Below are 19975 nucleotides of genomic sequence, written 5' to 3'. Positions count from 1 at the left end.
AAATAATATACTATTTTCAATTGGGAATATGACCCAATAAAGGCTATAAAATAAGCCCAAAATAATCCCTGCCGTAATCACCATGTTGACAAGGTAAGCAGGTAAACATTGCAAAATTTTGTTCAATGTTGAATACGACTGTTTTATACTATGATATTCATTGTTTATATTTCACTATACCTTGAAAAATAATTGCAATCTGGTATAACAATTACTTAATCCCTTTGTATTTCTCTTAAGTGATTAATAATGCATAAAATCATGTGAAAGAAATCCGATTCAACTTGGCCCTTGTCTAACTCGTCCCAAAATTTTCTGGTAATAATTATAATTGAAATTGTTAAACAATATGACTCAAGTTCAGATCTACTTATTTCATACATGTAGATCTGATTTCCACACTTTTGCCTTCATCAGATGTAGGATTTCATGATATTTATAGTCAGTCCATAATTTTATAGATTTTTTATTTTGTAAATTTATAGACATTTATATGAAAAAAGAAGTTGTTTTAAAATTCAAAACCATAGGTCAATAATAATTAGATTACTGATCATATTATTAAATATAACAGATTCCAGATAACGTGCGTATCGGCGTATTTTACGTCTCAAAATCAACTAAAAACACACAAGGTTACCAATTTGTTGCATTCATTTTCGCACTCTGTAAATTAATTACTGAAAGAATGAAAATTTGAAGCGTTTTTGGTGTGTACTTTCATTTTCAAAACAGCTTCCGTCATACACTGATGAAATTTACTCCATTACCTTTGTTGATATGAACAGTCAATAAAAACAACTTGTCTTTAGCAGCGGAATTTTATAAACATCATAGTTAGTCATCTATATGATTATTATACTAATAGTATTCAAAAGTCTTATTGATGAAAGTATATGAAATGGTAGAGGAAGGAATAATTAATCATGGCAGTGGCTAGCAGTATGAACCAGTATTGTTTGACAAAAGTGCTGGCTGTATGCAAGTCACATACGACTAGCATATACTCACTGTTGAGGCTAGCCGTACAGCATTTTCAAAATGAGTTGCCTAAAACAATTTTAAATATGCAAACTTATTTTTCTAAAAGAAGATTTTATTGAATATCATATATATACAATTTCAGTCAATGCGAAATTCAAAAAAAATTCCAGCCGCAAGGACTGGGATCCTTAGATTTATTTCCGGCCCTGATGATTTTTTCCGGCCTGGACTCTGAAAGGTATTTTTTTGTAGGGGTGGGGGAGGGATATTGCCATAATTATAAACAAAAATATTTAGCAAATATGAATTTATTTTATTTATTTATTTAACTATAAGATACTATGAAAAAAATATACAGAAACATAATAAATAAAACATTAGCATAATTCACAAGAAAACAATACATCTTTCAAAGGTTTAATTTTGAAGAATGGAGAAAAAATATGTTTTGGTAAGGAAATTATCCAAGACAAGATGGTGGCTTACATTACTTAGCAAAAACTGGTCTTATCCTGCGGTGATTTTGGTTATCTGGGTCTGTGAATACAAGCAAAAATGAAAAAAATTGATCAATCTTGGAAGCTTTGCATATTTTACAAGGCCAAAAATTGTTTCAAACTGGCTGAAATTTTATTCGGACATGACCACTGACTGTATTGAAATTTATCTCAGCCCTCCTGATTTTTAGTTGGCGAGGTCCCAGGACTGACGACTTTCGCAATTTACAGTTGGTATAGTAATTTTTAGTGTTTGATGATCAGAAGATTTTTTTTCCTTCTGAAAATCATGGACTTGAATAATTTGAATCTGTGTGAAAGCGCAAAGAGAAAGAGACTGAAAATTAATTTATTATTTCTATGGACAATATAGATGTAATACATTTGTAATCAAACATGTGGGTCAATTTCCAGCAGTAGTTGAATTATGACTAAGTATTTTTAATAATTTTATTTAACTTTTAGCTACTTGAAAATTTCATGCTGGATGTTTGCTTACCATTACATTTTGCGTAAGAGCTCTATAATTGATATTAAAGTCCACAGGCCAATATCTTTCCATTATCTTGTTATAATATAAATGGATGAACATCATCGTAGAATTATAAAGAAAAAATATATATGTTCATTCTTTGAAAAAATGTTAGAAGACTTGCAAGTTACTGACTTTATCATTGCATTTATTTATTATTGAAAAAATGCTGAACGGCTAGCCGCAAGCCAACAGTGTGTATAGGCTAGAACTTTCAGTTTGCATTTAGGGCCAAAATATATTGTTACAATCATGACAGCTTTCCCGTTGCTGTCACACAAACTTTAACCTTTCAGATCTTGGTGTATTGTCTTCATACTTCCTTCAAATAGACCGGACTAAACTTGACCTCCATATTAACATTCAATGTAAAATGTCTAAATTTTCTTGATTTTTGCTTTTAGTCTGGCTAGTTGTGCAGAATAATACAAACCCATAACAATTTCATTTACTTGGTTTTGCAACTTACAATAGATTTTAAAGATAGTTGTTTTCTTAAAATTTCAGGACAGTATAGTAGATTGTAAAGACATTTAGTACATACTGTTTATACACTATAATTACTATATAGTATACTATAAAAATCTTTGTGCTTGGACAATTTTGAACAAATTGTTTCTTAAACAGTGTAAGAAATTATGATTTGAATCGACTAGGCTGGTCGGACTACCAGATTGTAATATTCACTAGCCCAAAAGACATTTCACTAGCATGATTCATTTGTTCAAAACAGTTGTTTATATTGCCTCTGAAAATACAGTAGCCTTGTCGGGCTTTTCACTGTGAAAAGTTGGTAGCCTGAGGAGAAATTTAATAGTCGGGCTGTCGGACTACTGCTAATTTCAAACACTGTTTAAATTATTGATTTGATATCAACTAACATAATTATTGGGATACTATATGTATATCTAATAATAATTATATTTTATCTTTTATCCAATTTTCTGGATTTAGGTCGGCCTACATGTCAGAATTGTGAATGTGAACGGCAGGATATCGATTTTAAGGATGCTTTTGGGTCAATGAGGATGAAATCAAGAGAGATAAAGGCTAAAATGTGAGACTGTCAATCTGACTAACCTTGAAGTGAATAAATGGAAAAAGGTTTCTTTCAATAGCATGGGCATTTAAGGAAGAGGTACATGATTATTTAGAAGTATTTGTATATGATATTTCTTAATTATTATATAGCTTTTTTTTCTTGACTTGTTTAAAGGCTGACCTAGGACAGTTTATTTTAAGTCAGTGAGCTTCTGTCACTGGATAGACTATTGTCACAAAAAGCCAAATTTATAAAAAAAGAATTACAGTGTATTTAAATATCATCTCATACTAGAAATCGGGACAATTCACATTAAAATATTGAATATTCACAGTAAGCACACTGACATATATGTTCATCTTATCTTCACTTAGCTGTCTATAGCTTATCAGATCCCCCCCCCCCCAAAAAAAAAAAAATAAAAAATAAATAAATAAAAAAAAATGGAATTTTAATTTTGCAATTAACTTTTTCTAAACAAATATTTCAGGAAACAGAGGCGCTTATATGATAGAACAGTGAAAGCAGGAGTGATAAGGAAAGATACATGTAGATGTGTCCTCATGTCAGAAACACTAGAGAAATTTGAAATATTTGGGTTTTTCAAAACTTAAAAGAAATTGGAATACCAGGAAACTGCCTGCCCTTTGCAATGTTGGATAATGAGTTCATAGATGTGATGTCGAAAGCCTCATGAATATAGTACCATGACTTAATCTAATTAGAAAAAGAAATGACATTCAGGAGAAAACTAGTCACTAGTCTTTCACCAAAAACATGAGATAACTTTCATTTTTTCAGTTTTTCACCAGGAAAATAAGATCACTTATCTATTTTTGAAATATGTATGAACAAAACTTTATCAACTTCAAGGTGAGAGTTTATCACAAAGAACATGAGATAACCTATGTATGGACAGATCCACATTTGTATATAGAGGCACCAGTTCATCACCAAGAAGATGAGCTAACTTATCAATGTTTGAAATCTGTTATACCCCCGCACAACAAAGTTGTAATGGGGGTATACTGGAATCAACTTGTCCGGCCGTCGGGCGTCCGTCGTTTTTTCTTGTCCGTCCAATAACTTAAGATTCCTTTGACCCACAGTCTTCATTTTTGGCATGGAGGTTAGTCATTATTAGTAGATGACCCTTATGGATTTTGAGGTCAAAGGTCAAGGTCACAGGGGCTTTGACTTTAAAAAACTTGTCCGCCCAATAACTTAAGATTCCTTTGACCCAAAGTCTTCATATTTGGCATTTAGGTTAGTCATGATTAGTAGATGACGCCTATTTATTTTGAGGTCACCAGGTCAAAGGTCAAGGTCACAAGGGCCTTGGCTAATTAAAGCTTGTCCGCCCAATTACCTAAGAATCCTTTGACCCACAGTCTTCATATTTGGCATGGAGGTTAGTCAAGATTATTAGATGACCCCTATTGATTTTGAGGTCACTGGGTCAAAGGTCAAGGTCACAGGGGCTTTTATTACAATTAGCTTGTCTGCTCAAATGGTCTCATATATTCATCATAAAACACATCCAGGCAAGCCTGCATGAAATGGGGGGGGTGGATTATTGAAGTCATTCAATGGCAGTTTCAGTTTTGAGGTCAGTAGGTCAAGAGTAAAGTTCACTTTGATCTTTTCCACTAAAACATGTAGAATACATAACTTAGCAATGCACTGGCTTACTTCCCTCAGATTTGGCTGGGAGGTTGTCTTTGAGCTCTAAATGACTACTGTTGATTCTGAAAAATTGGTATGCAGGGGTATTCACGCCATGACAGTGGCAGTTCTGGTTTGTACAGAAAAGTATCAAGGTGCAAGTTTCTTTTATTAAGAACAGACTTATTGTTTAGATAACTTACAATATTTACAAACATTTATAATACCACACCCATTTAAAGTATTTCAGCTTAGAGTGTATTATCCAAAATACATGTATTGTTATAATGTACTTTATAGTATATTTATTGATATATTTATTGTATAGTTTTGATTCTACTAGATTTTAAAAACATTTAGATTTTACTAGATCTTAAAAATATTTTGTTCCATGCTCTTTCATTTAATTTTAAATAATGAATGCAATAAATACCTATAATAAGTATAGGTTTAAAATTGATAATGTTTTCTATCTTTAACTAATATAAAAGTACAAAAGTAATGTTTAAACTGTTAGTTAGATTTCAATGAAACTTCACAGGAGTGTACAGTGCCATCCCTAGTTGTGCACATTGCCGGCATGTTCCTTTTCACTGCACAAAAAGGCCCCCAGAGTTAAAAATAGAAAAATCTATCACATGTTAAACCACCAAAATTCAAAGGAGTGATCAGAACCATACACAATTTTAGGAGACATGTGTTTTTGTGACAAAAGCCCTTCAAGTTCATATATGGCATTGACCTTTATTTGATTTAAAAAAATCTTTAGAGTTAGCTGGAATTATCATTACTTTGTTATTTTTTTACAGATTTGATTCATGCTTGGATAAACCAACACAAAAACCAACATGTTGAATTTTTCTGATATAACTTTTGACCTTTAAATGACCATTACCTCCAAGGTTAAACAATTGAAATTCGCTCACATTGTCATAACTTTGTTTTTGTCTATGATTTGATTCATTTTTGGACAAAAGAACACTTATCATTCAACTTAAATGTGTTGACATTCAAATTTGAAATTTACTTCATACATTTATATTATATTTTCTAGAAGTACTCTAATTGATATTACAATATTTTCCTACTGATGTGTTTGACTTTCATTATAAGAAAAAGCCGAGCATGGCCCAAGCTAGATAGTGGCTCTTGTTTTCAATGCCAACTACATTATATGTATCCATTCCAATTTACATTCTCACATGTATTTTGTATTGTGCTTGAAAGGTTTCTACAAAAAATAAGTTTGTTCTTACAGTCCTGGTTTTATTTTAGAAATATTTTATAGACAGTTAAAATTTCTGTTTATTTTCTATTCTTGGAATAAATATAGTAAATACACTGATTTATTTGTTATTCACTCACATAAGGAAGTCCTTTACATGAAAATTGGTTAAACAACTATAGTTTCCCAAGAAATTCCAATGTCATATTTTAAAATGTTTATTCATGATATATATGATACAATTATGCATTTTGCCTGGGTTTGTTAGTATGTTCTTGGTACATGATTTTCAATTTTGACAAGAGTTTGGAGGCAATACTTTTATATTGTATACCATATGGGCACTTTTTCTTCTTTAAAAGAAGAATGATATCAGCTTGGAACACCTGAAGTAGATTGCTCTACAAATCTCGAAATTTTGTATGCAACATATTGCGCCCCCATCAGTGCTTTCAGCACTTTGATTTTTTATTTGTTCAGATCAATTATCAACCAAATTGTCATTAACAAAAACAATTCAATTAGTTTAGCAGTGTTCATTATAATTGTGGTAAATTATCAACTGCATAACAAATATATATTTCATAAGTCAAATTCTTAAATTGTTTTAAATTGATTATTATGAAAAACATTTTAATTAGTTTAACAGTGTTGTTTAAAATGATGACTCAAGTAAGAGTGAATTTTAAACTAGAAATATGTCCATAGGACACGGATGCCCCCACCGCGCCACTGTTCTGTCAATCTTTTTACTAAGTCAAGGGAAATAACTCTACAAATACTGGATAAATCCACAAGCGAAACCCCAGGTGCAAATCTAAATATGCTGAGCAACCTGCCCATAAGGTTTAATGACTATGTCAAATCCTTTTTGAGTAACTTGCGACACAAGTTGAAAATTGCAAAATTTTCTAAGTGAAGGGCAATAACTCTAAAAATACTAAATAAATCAAGACGAAAATACCTGGTGCACAACTGCACATGCTGATCAATATTCCTGTAAAGTTACATGACTCTAGGTCAAATACTTTTTCAGTTACGTGCGACACATGTTGAAAATTGCAAAATTTTACTAAGTCAAGGGCAATAACTCTGAAAATACTAAAAATATCCAGACGAAAATACCCAGGTGCACAACTACACATGCTGATCAACATTCCTGTAAAGTTTCATGACTCTAGGTCAAATACTTTTAGAGTTACATGCGACACAAGTTGAAAATTGCAAAATTTTACTAAGTCAAGGGCAGTAACTCTGAAAATACTAAAAATATCCACACGAAAATACCCAGGTGCATAACTACACATGCTGATCAACATTCCTGTAAAGTTTCATGACTCTAGGTCAAATACTTTTTGAGTTACATGCGACACAAGTTGAAAATTGCAAAATTTTACTAAGTCAAGGGCAATAACTCTGAAAATACTAAATATATCCAGACAAAAATACCCAGGTGCACAACAACACATGCTGATCAACATTCCTGTAAAGTTTCATGACTCTAGGTCAAATACTTTTTGAGTTACATGCGACACAAGTTGAAAATTGCAAAATTTTACTAAGTCAAGGGCAATAACTCTGAAAATACTAAATATATCCAGACAAAAATACCCAGGTGCACAACTACACATGCTGATCAACATTCCTGTAAAGTTTCATGACTCTAGGTCAAATACTTTTTGAGTTACGTGCGACACAAAAGTGAACGGACGGAAGGACGGACGGACAGACGGACGGACGGACAAGGGTAAATCTAAATGCCCGCCACTAATGTGGGGGCACAAAAAAAATGTATAAATGGGTGACTTTGGTTATGCATCTTCATTACCAAAATGGAAGTCAAAGGCTCTGAAAAGCTGTGTTTCGAAGGTTATACTTTATACACAAAGAAAAATGCATCAGTCAACTATACAATGGGAATGCTAAAAAAGAGACATTGTCCATCTAGCACAGGCCTTAGCAGTATAGAACTGATGTTGAACCAATATTCCCAAGTAAAGTACTAGTAATCACCACACAGCATAATGCAGTATGTCGCTCTCATACCCTCTTTATAAACAGAAAATTCATCTGAGGGGGATTTTGTCCTAGGTAGCAATTTTATTGAGGGAATTTTGTCCACTGCAAAATTTCATACTTAAAGGGGATTATGTCCACCCATGGAGGGGATTATGTCCAGATATACAAAAATACATGAAGGGGATTATGTCCGAAGGGGATTTTGTCTGGCATTCGTAAGATGCATTCGTAAGATCGGACTTCAAATAAGGAAGTTATTGGCCGGACACGATTTTGCTGCAGGGTCATGCTGTGACCTTGACCTTCAAGGTAGCGACCCAAATATTGTGCGCGACATGTGGTCTCAATATTGTGATCATTTCTGTGAAATAGTTGTAAAATCCGACTTCAAATAAGGAAGTTATGACCTTCAAGGTAGGGACCCAAATGATGAGTGCAACACATCGTCTCAATATGATGATCATTTCTGTGAAATAATTGTAAAATCCGACTTCAAATAAACAAGTTATAGGCCATTCATGATATATATGATACAAATTCGGGACATACGGACAGACGGACGGACGACCCGGCGACTATATGCTCCTCCGGAATTTTTCGGGGAACATAATAATCTAGTAAAATTAACTAGAATTTCACTAAATGTGATTAATACCCCCGCAAGACTGCTTAGGAAATGAGGAAGTTACTAGTAACAGAACATGTACAGTGAATTGGAGAAGTACATGTATTAACTATATTAACTGTTATTGATAGCAATGTTAATATTCTGTTATGTTTTCTATTTCAGGCCAAAATTCTAATCTGGTATTCCACATAAAACATGAGCATAAAGAGCTGATCCCACAAGCAGATGAACCTGTAAGAGACAAACATAACATGTTGCAGCCTAAAATACTAACAGCTGTAACTAGACAATATTTGCCTCATCTTGTTTAAATGACCTCCTTCTCAGATTGATTGTGAAAAATGATCTCTCACTGTGCAAATCAGTAGCTCTTACCCATGATGGATGGACTAGCAACTCAACACAGAATTCCCAGCAAACACATGACGTTAAAATAACGTTAGATTTTGGTCACGACTAGGGCTGTAACGGTTTACCGGTACACCGATATATTGCGGTGCAGGATAAATAAATATTGTACCGCGGTTCACATTTAGTTGTACTGGTTTTTTTTAGTAATAACAGTGTACAATAATTTTCTCTATAAATAAAAGAAAGTCTTCCATAATTTTCTTGATAAATAAATGATATGAAAATGTCCTATGCACAAAAGAAAATAACAAACCGAAAGTAGGAAGCGTGTAAAAAAAATGGTGTTAGGGTAAAAAAATTACACGGTGCGCGGGTAGACAAATGCTTGAAAAATCGGTGATTTACTATGGCAGACGGAAATAATTACGATCTGATAAAAAAATAAATTACAAGGAAAAGAGAGACCCATGAAATTATTGAATACTAGATGCTGACAAAGTAGACATGTTAATAATTTTTCTAAAGAAAAACATGGATTAATTGCCACCGTCACTCAAAATCTGGAAACAAAGTGATCCCTCAGAAGCATTAATCACAACAAGATAACAAGAGAATTGCAGACTCGGTTTGATTGAGTCTGTACATGAGGGATAATGAATATGTGCAACATCCCTCACGCCCCCTAGCACCGGCTTGAGCGGTACTCAATTCTCAACACTTAATAGTGCTGGCATCAATGATCCCGAAGGACCAGAAAAATATAACAACACTGAAGTGAAGTACGGGGCAACTTTTTACAGCTGCCACACAGCACTTGACACCTGCTGTTGTGAAGTATAAAAATCTGGAAACAAAGTGATCCCTCAGAAGCATTAATCACAACAAGATAACAAGAGAATTGCAGACTCGGTTTGATTAAGTCTGTGATCTAGTCCTAGTCTGAAACTGTGTTAAGAAAATCATTAGGATATAGTTTAGATTGTTAGTTACTGAATGAAAAGTGTTTAAAGTTTTATTTTGCTGTTACTCATAGTTGATGCTTCAATAGTTGAAACAGTTTAATTTTTTGTTAAAGGAAAGTATCCACTAATTCTGTTTTGTGAGAGATATAGATATATATAATATTTGTTGAAATTATAAACAAGTCTCTTTTTCTGAATTATTTCCCAGTACCCAAGATAAAAAAACAATACGTATCGCAATATATTGCAATACGGATGTTGCGTATTGCAATATATTGCAATACGCTTTTTACCGTATTGTTACAGCCCTAGTCATGACGTCGGTGACCAAAATACAACGTAAGTCTGACGTTAAAAAACCGATGTCTAATAGACGGTTTTTTTTGACGTCGTACTAACGTCAGGTTCTGGTCGGTGTCCTGACGGTAGGTAAAAAAATAACAAAAAAATAATCCTTTTTCGCTGTTGTAATCATTTAAACTTTTTTTCAAACGTTATTTGGCTTACAAATGAAGTGTATATAATTATATACAGACCAAGAACGCAGCGCTGCATCCTAATAAAACATATAGGTGGAGCTCTATATAGACAAGTTACATGTGTTATTGTTATGAAATCTATTTATAGCCATAGATCTGTTTACGAGTTCCAATCATTTAACGTTATAATATTATCATTTGTGGTACATTATATGTATCAAAATCACGAGTTTTTTTATAGTGCTTTAACATTTAATCATAGTGACAGAAAAGGGAAAGAAAACATAATTACCTATAATTCGAATCTACAGCCACGTGGATGGAAATTTAAATTCGTAGGCGTTATGTTTTGGCTGTCGGTCAGGAATCTGGATGCATTGATAAAGTGAATATTCTAGAATTTCTTGAACAAAAAGGTCAGTTCAATTTATCTAAATTTATTTCTACTTTGATAAATAATTGCATGATTGCAAACATTCTTAAATTTAATTTTCATTATTTGAACAGTTGAAGCAAAATGTCACACAATTTCGCGATAATGCCTGATAATAAATCTTTTCAAATTTGACTCTGCTTGTGAAGAGTTTATAATGTGCCTTTCAGTACTACCAAAGAGAATGCTTAGTTTTCATATTTTTCTTAAACTGTGATGTTTTGTCAGTTAAAATCGGAGAATTGAGAATGAATTTGTACGATTACGAGCATTTCGGACGTCCCAAATAACCCAAGACGTTTTCGTCCCAGACATTTCGGCATTTTCCCAATTGGCCCAATTTTTGATCAGAATAAATCGTACCTTAATGTGTTTACACCAGATTTTTTTAATATCATTCTAATAAATGAACGGGAAATAAATGAAAAAGCGGATTTATTAATTTTATTATCTAATTATGATTTTGTAATAGGCCTATACTGCAGTAGAATGACGCTTCATTTAATCATTTATTAGTAGGAAAAATGTAATCAAAACAGAATATAAACTTTTTATCAAAACTTAGTTCATAAACATACATTTATTATCAACAATTTCTTAACAATCTTTAATTTGAAACTATGAAAAATTTAAGACTTGCGTAACTGTTCATTTCAAAAGTAGAATATACATAAGTTAGAATATAATTTTCTTTTCAGGTAGTTCAAGTGTTGGACATGCTCTCAAAGGTCAGAGGGACAGAAACACGTGATAATGTAAAAAGAAACATGGGAAAGTAAGATTTTTGTAAATTCTATTACATACTATAATCCATACTAAACTGGAGTTTTAAAGCGGCCTTTTAAATTTTCAGTATTTATGTTTACTTTTAATTTTTGTTAAAGCTCTCTTATAAAAAGCTAGCAAAATTGTTCATTAAGTTAAGATAACTTTCAAAATTTCTAAAGGGCAGATAACCATGAAAAACATTTTTGCTTGTTATTTTTCCATTTTTCATAAATTTCTTTTTTTTTCAGTGAAAATGATATCACAAACGCTATTGGACATTAACATATCCTCCGGACAGACGAGGGGTGGTAAGAGAAGGTCATATCTAAAAGCATCACATCTCCAAATTTGTGCTAATTCTCATGGATATTTAAAAGTGTAACTTTGTGAAGTAAATAAAAGGAAGTAATTTATATCTTAGTGACAATTATTAAAAGGAGGTCAAAATATGCAAAATGGCAGTAAATGTTTAAGTAATGCTGTAGAAATAAATTTAAAATACCGAAAATCTGTCATTAATTGCTTGAAACATTATTATCCGAATCTTTTAACTTTTCTTAAAATTATAATATTTTCATTATTTTGTTTGATAAGGCAAACTTTGATAGAAATGTACATACATTGCTTTGTTCTTTAATATTTGTACATGTTTCTTAGTTTCATTTATGTCATTGTTTTTGTAATACTTTTTGTTTTGTTATTAACTTATTTTATGTTTTTATTTTGTTTAATTTTTGAAAAGTATTTAGCCTTGCAGAATTTACTAAAATTGTATGTATCAGCTTAAAATTGGAACTTTTATTTTAAATAAAAAAAACCCCATAAAAACATATTTTTGCTTTTATTTTTTGTTATACATTTCATTGGAGTGAAAGTTACTTAATAGAATGAGTTACATTAAATTCAATCAAATCAGGATTAGCCAGAAAATATTTATAACGTGGTAAAACAAGAAGGATTAGGGGAATGATCAGATTAAGGTCAGAAAATGGTCAGATTTAGGGCAGAAAAGGGTTAAGATTTAGGTCGGAAAATGGTCAGATTGAGGTCGGAAAATGGTTAGAAACTGGTTAGGTTTAAGGTCAGAAAATAGTCAGATTAAAGTCGGAAAATGGTCAGATTGAGGTCGGAAAATGGTTAGATAATGGTCAGATTTTGGTCAGAAAAAGGTTAGATAATGGTTAGATTCTGACGTCTACCTGACATCAGATAATATTACGTCAAAAAAACTTTCAAATCCAACCGTTTTTCCGACCGTCATCCGACGTCAGAACCTGACTTAAGGTATTAGCATCCTAATGCATTACCTCCGCTTTGAAGAGTATTCAAATAGGCTAGAACTACTGTTAACTACATTGAAAATGAGGGCCATGGGTTCAATCCCCAAAAGGGTCAACTTTTTTTTCTTTCTCTTTTTCTTTTAACATTATTTATGTATCTCTCACGTCCCATTTGGAAAGAAAAAAGTGTTTAATTTTGATTTTTTAATTTATATAGGTATTTATTGGCTAAATTATGCTAAATCTAGTAATAAATATGGTACCTGATATTTTCAAAGTGTAATATAATCAAAACTAGACGGTAAAAGTATTTCATATTTTACAAGATCAACCAATATACCTTTTTAAAAATTTAGGGAAACTTTGAAAACAGGCACTCATTTGGGCAAATTTTAAGAATTTTTTTAATTAGGCTCCCTAAGTAGAAAATGGTCAGACACGTGGTAAAAATGGGTGGGGTAGGGTAACATTTTTATACAGATTTCATAAATTTTAAGTAGAAACCATAATTTTGCTTATGTGGATTGTTAGCTGAATGGTACTTTTTGTTTCTTACCAAAAATTAATGGGAAAACATTTTTCATTAGAATGTTATTGCAGATTATTTTAAAGGTTCCGCATTTTTAAAAAAGGGCCCTCATAACATCCTAGCTTGAGTTCAGAAAAGTGGCCATAACTTGATTTCCGTAGGTAAACTTTGTTTAAATTTTGCATACAGGTGTACTTTAAGGTATACATCTGACCTATGATGTCAATTTTTTAGCTTCTGATAGTGCCCATTAGGGTCCTAATACCTTAAATCTGACGTCAGTATGATGTCTTGTGTTTGCTGGGTTATGACACTGGGACATGCCACATGATCCAAACAGACTGGGAGTTAAAACATGCTGTTCTTGGAACTGTTAAAGCAGGTTCTTAATCAATAACATCTCTTTTACAAACACATCACTTTTAGAATAAGTAAAAATATTTTACTCATCATGCTCATTATCAAAAAATAAACATGCTGGATATAATTTATTTATATTTGCGAAAAAATTTCCATTCTTACATGTCTGGTTTACACATGTGTCTGAAACTTTGATTTAGAAACATCTGTCCTGCCATTTTTAGCTGCAGATGTTACTAAACACTGTATCATGTATCATGTAAAAAAATAACTCAGTATTAACTTTTGTTGTATTGCAGGTAGAAGGAATGCATACAGGGGAAAACATCACAGCAAATATTTAGTCAACTCTAGATGAATGGAACTTAGGTCGCCCTTCAGCCATGACAACCGACAATGTTGCCAATGAACAGAAAGCTTACAGTCTGTCTGTTGGGTTTTATGCGCTTTGGATGCTTTGGTCATAGGATCAATCTTGTTGTTAAAAAAGCAATAAATTCCAGAAATGGAATTTGACAAAATTTGACAAAAGGAAGGACTCTTGTTTCTTTTTTCAACAAGAGCCATGTCAACATGGCCATCCCCCGCCGAATGTGTTTGCTCATTGGAAGAATGTATATGTAGTAGAGCGGAATAATTCTATTTTAAGAGGTCTTTTGGTAATGAAAACTGATGGCTATAGTGATTACAGATTTGAAACCTATGTGAATACTGATGGCTGAAAATAACAAAGGGCAATTACTGAAAAATAATGCAGGGTAGGTTATCATTATTGTGTGCTGCATCCCTCCTCAGTAAAATCTATCCACCTATGAAGTTTCAAGTTGATACCTCAAATACTTTTTGAGAAAAAATTAAAGTATGAAAAAGAACAAAGGGCAATAACTCAAAAATTATAAAAGGTAGAGTTATCATTCTTGTGCAGTGCACACCTCCTGAGTCAGAGATCTATGCACCTATGAAGTTTCATTTTGATATCTCAAAGGCTTTTTGAGTTATGCTCTGGACAAAAATTAATTTTGAAAAATAACAAAGGGCAATAACTCAAAAATCATGCAAGGTAGAGTTATCATTCTTGTGCACTGCACTCCTCCTCAATGAGGTCTATCCACCTATGAAGTTTCAAGTTGATAACTCAAATACTTTTAGAGATATGCTCCGGACAAAAATGTCGGACGGAAGGACGGACGGACGGAAGGTCGGACGGACGGACGGAGACTATTTCTATATCCTCCGCCAAAATTTTTCGGCGGTGGATAATAAATCATCTTCTGCTACTGACTTGATTGTGGGAAAACAAAAGTTATTAAACCCAGAGCGAAAAGATAATTGGTTAGTCATGGACTGTCCTACAAGATGGAATAACACATTATCTATGTTACAGCGTTTGATGACAGAAACCCCTTACATTGTTAACATGGCAAATGACCCAAATTTGTCTTAACATGCATCTCAAGTAATAAAGGCAAACAGTTACAGCTTTGAAGATATATCAGTTCTGGAATGCGTTATTAATATTCTCAAACCTTTTGAAACGGCAACAGTAATTCTCTGTTCACAGTCATCGCCTACTATGCAACATGTCCGTCCAGTAATTAAAAAGCTTATATTTGTTGTACAGCCAAATGAAAATGACAATGAACTCATCAAAAACATGAAAAACACCATGATACAGGAGCTAGAAAAAACAGAACTCAGACAGAAGATCTACCACTACTTGCTGCCATACTTAACCCAGATACAAAACATCTTAATTCTTGTCTGTGGAAGAGCGAGAAAGGGGGCGACAACTGCTTAAGAAAAAGGCAGAGATGCTGACAGTAAAGGTGAAGAATGAAGTAGAACTAGATTAAACAAACCAGGAAACAGCATTACCACAGTTACCCTTTCTACCAGACACACTTGATAATGTTGTCCAGGTTGATGAAGTACAAGAGCCAGAATCCAAGCGGGCTAAGATACAGTGTTCTGATTCTGTTGAGTGGTTAGATGATGTTTGAATGATCACTGGAGAATCGACAATTCTCAAAGTTGTGTTAGTCAAGTCAGAGATAAACAAATACTTTGATATTGCGCAGAAAGAATCAGATAAAAGTCTTACATTGTTAGAGTGGTGGAAAGAAAATGAATACCAATTTCCTTGACTTTCTCATGTTGCTAAAACAGTCCTTGCTGTACCAGCAAGTTCTGTTCCATCAGAACGTGTTTTTAGTTTGGCAGGTAATATTGTTACAAAAAAGAGGAACAAACTAAATCCTGAAAATGTTAACAAATTTATTTTCATGAATGTGAACAGAAAATTTTATTGGTAGTGTAATAAGAGAAGTTAGATTCAATGAGACAATTATCAGAATTCAAATATGGTGGTAATTGAATAACTTTCTAAGATTCTAGTCATTTTTGAAGTTTCGAGTAGTTTTCAAGTCACATGTTCATTGTTCAACTGTTACTTTTTACTTTCAATTTTTAGTGAAAAGTTAATGAATTGTACTTAACACTAAGAAATCTGATTGCATATAACAAAGAAGAGACTTGTTTAATTTATAGCTAAGTTAGTTCAAGGTTAGTTTAATTGTGATCATGTTTTGTCTGTCAGTCCAGGGTACTGTACCTACCTGGAATATCTGGACTTTTACTCAGGTTTATATATGAATTTCTTTAAATTTCCCTTTTCAAGCAATAATGTCCAGAAGCTTAAGAACTAAGTATAACATTTGTATAAAGTTAAAACTATGTTGAAAAGTGCTTAATGAAGCTAATGGTACAAAATATAATTAACGACTTTGGAAAAATGTTCCTCCTCTACTTTCTAGTGCAGGTGATTAATAATCAGAAAGTTATCAATTATATTCCATCCGATTGAACCGATAATCGATTGGGAGAAATTTCATCTGATTTTCATCACTAGTTGTAAAACTGTTAACAATATTAAGGTCATTTGATATTGACTTTTGACCTTGTGACTCCAATAAAGATATGGATCTTTTATTCAATATAGGCAATCATCCTATGAAGTTTGAACACTTTAAGCCAAATGGAACTTGTGTTATGCCCTAGAAACCACAAATTTCAGTGTTAAGGTCATTGTGGCCCTGACTTTTGACCTTATGCCCCTATAATAAATAGGGGTCATATATTAGACATGGCTGTTCATCCTATAAAATTTTACAGCTTTAGGTTGATAAATACTTATGTTATTGAGCGAAAACTGTTTTCAGTTTTAAGGTAATAGTGCTCTTGACCTTTGACCTTGCAACCCAAAAATTAATAGGAGTCTTCTACTCAATATAAATATTGACAATCATTTTATGAAGTTTGAACACTGTGGGCCAAATGGAACTTAAGTTATGCTCCAGAAACGACAATTTTCAGTGTAAAGATCACTGTGACCCTGACCTTTGAACTTATGACCCTAAAATCAATAGGGGTCATGTATTGCACATGGCTGTCCATGCTATAAAATTTTACAGCTGTAGGTTGATTGATACTTAAGTTATTGAGCGGAAACTGTTTTCAGTTTTAAGGTAATAGTGACCTTGACCTTTGACCTTGAAACCCAAAAATCAATAGGGGTATTCTACTCAATATGGGCAATCATCCTATGAAGTTTGAATATTGTGGGCCAAATGGAACTTAAGTTATGCTCCAGAAACCAAATTGCTAACAGACAGACGGACGGACATCTGACCGAAGCTCTCTATTGTTATTTTCTTTTGTTTAAAAGAGGGCCATGCCCCCTTATTCTATTGTTATCGAAATTGAATTCTATTTATCTCTTTTGTTCTGTTTACAGCTAGATGGCCCCCTATCCCTATTTGGTAGTGCGGAAGGATGGACGGACGCCAGGGGGTATAACATAATATGTCTGAAATTCTTTCGGGCATATAAAAGGTATTTAGAAATACAGTCATGCATATTGATATTATGACCTGTACACAAAGTAAATAATTTTGTGCACACACACAAACTAATAAACGCTTACACATATACATGTATATGAACCTTTGCCTTTTAATAGCGGGGGCATGAAAAAGTAAAAAATAAAAACTTACAGTGCTACAAAGAAATTCATCCGTGTGTACTCTCTTATTTCATAACCAGCTCTCTTGAAGTAAGCAAAGACCATGGCGAGAAGGTACTAAAATGGAACAAGAGGCAGTTATGGCTTTACATCTCTCGACCCGAATGAAATATAAGATTTCTAAACAAGAGCTGTCAGAAGGACAGCGCGCTCGACTTTTTTAGTGCTTGCCTATAAAACAAAACTTTGACAGTTAAGGGCACACAAGACTTTAACTAGGAATTTCTAAGTACAAATCAAGAAACATTTTCACAGAGTTATCTTCTCTTGCTTACAGATAGGTCTCATGATGGCACATAAGAACTCCAACTTCCAAAGTAATATCTCAAATGGTTAAGTCAACAAGTGGACAAGAATGAAAATTTTAACTGAGTTTCTAAGTCAAAAAGGGCCATAATTCAAATAAAATCCTTAACAGAATTACCTTCTCCTGCCCATGTTTTGGGACCATGATGGTAAACAAGTATTCCAACTTTCAATTTAATATCTCAACCAGTTCAGTCAAAAAGTTGACTGGTACAAAAAAGTTAACCAAGATTCTAAGTCGATAAAAGGCCTTAATTTTTAAAACAAATCCCTGACAGAGTTACCTTCTCTTGCGTACAGATGGGGGTAATGATGTGAAATAGCATTAAAAGTTTCAAAGCAATATCTCAAAGGGTTAAGGCAATAAGTGGATTTTACCCATATTCAATGTATTTTCTAAGTCAAAAAGGGCCTAATTCTGTCAAAAACCTTGACAGAGTTATGTCCTCTTGTCTGTTGATGAAGGTCGTGATGGTAAACAAGTATGGTCAGTTTCAAAGCAATACCTCCAATGGTTTTGAAATAAAGTGAGGTGGTACAAAAAACTTAACCAAGCTCAATACACTTTCTAAGTCAAAAAAGGGCCATAATTCTGTCAAAAACCTTGACAGAGTTATGTACTCCTGTCTGTAGATGGAGGTTATGATGGTGAACAAGTATGGTAAGTTTCAAAGCCATACTTGTAATACTTCTGAAATAAAGTGGGGTGGTACGAAAAACTTAACCAAGGTGTGACGCCAACGCTAACGCCGACGCCGACGCCGACGCCGACGCCGACGCCGGGGCGAGTAGGATAGCTCCCCTTTTCATAGAAAAGTCGAGCTAACAAAAGGGCTATCAGATGGCCCTAAATCATGAAAGGTGATTAATACACCTATAACTATATATAGTAACAAAATTGCTTATGATTTCAACTGAATTTGAGTGTCACTTGACCAATTATCAGCTTGCGGCCCAAGCCGTATGACGACCCGCTGAACACATGTACGTGCACAAACTGAAACAATGACGTCACATTTTACGTCATCAAAACAGGTAGTTGTAAAAGTGAAAGTTGGATATGAAGCACAAAAAGCCTAATTTATAAGTGTAATTTCTACAAACACAGCTTTATTGGATTTTTTTTTTTTAAATACTAGCTACAATTTCATTCCGTGAAAATAAATCATGCTTCTAGATTATGTTGCATACACATAAGGGAAGCAACTCTGTAGAAGTTCCTGTATAGTACAGTTTAAATCTACAAAGATAGAAATTTCAATGAAAGAAATATCAAAGTAAATTTTAGATCTATCAAGTGTATTAGTAGATGGGCCCGAAGGTGATAATCGGCCCTGAAATAAAAATGCCCTCAGGGCCATTATTCATTTTGCGGGCTAGTTATCACCCTTCAGCCCTACCCTGCCGTTTATTAATCTCTTATTCACTACCACTAGCTGCAACCATAATAACGTTAACAAGGCAGCCTTTTCCCAATTCTCGAAAGCGTCAGATTACCAGACCCATTCAAATGGCTTATTTTTTTCTAATCTTTAAAAAAAAAATTCCCAATCAAACTGAATTTCACGATATCCAAATACAAATTTGCTGATCATCCCAGTATGATATCAGACAGAATGATATTTTCACACATTTTATTGTCAATTTTAATGTATTTTTTTAAGCTTTGAATAATAACATATTACTGTATGCATTGGTTGTAATAAACAATGTTGTACAATTCAAAGTGATGGATTAGGAGCAGTATTAGATCAAGCAATGTCTAACGAAACATATGCCCCCCTTTCTAGCCCTTGACTCACATTATTGGTAATTTTCTTATAGAAACTTGCCA

The 19975-nt window shown here is 33.2% G+C and overlaps 1 protein-coding gene and 1 long non-coding RNA gene across 5 annotated transcripts in view; one reads left to right on the top strand and one right to left on the bottom strand.

The window, feature by feature from the left end:
- The window catches only part of LOC132712810 (speedy protein 1-B-like), a 96781-nt gene that overhangs the window by 24150 nt on the left and 52656 nt on the right, over positions 1 to 19975 (bottom strand). For all 4 annotated transcript variants that reach the window (XM_060695245.1, XM_060695244.1, XM_060695247.1 and 1 more), the window contains exon 4: positions 17807 to 17892. In XM_060695245.1, the coding sequence (XP_060551228.1) occupies positions 17807 to 17892 (86 nt within the window). The remainder of the gene's footprint in view (positions 1 to 17806; positions 17893 to 19975) is intronic.
- LOC132712812 (uncharacterized) lies at positions 8374 to 14595 on the top strand. Its single transcript, XR_009623360.1, has 2 exons — positions 8374 to 11592; positions 11834 to 14595. It is a non-coding gene; the product is annotated as an uncharacterized LOC132712812 (long non-coding RNA).

The sequence above is a fragment of the Ruditapes philippinarum genome, unplaced genomic scaffold (genome assembly GCF_026571515.1).
Source record: "Ruditapes philippinarum isolate M1 unplaced genomic scaffold, ASM2657151v2 ctg106_1_1_1_1, whole genome shotgun sequence".
NCBI lineage: Eukaryota > Metazoa > Mollusca > Bivalvia > Venerida > Veneridae > Ruditapes > Ruditapes philippinarum.
This window is presented reverse-complemented; position numbering and strand designations above follow the sequence as displayed.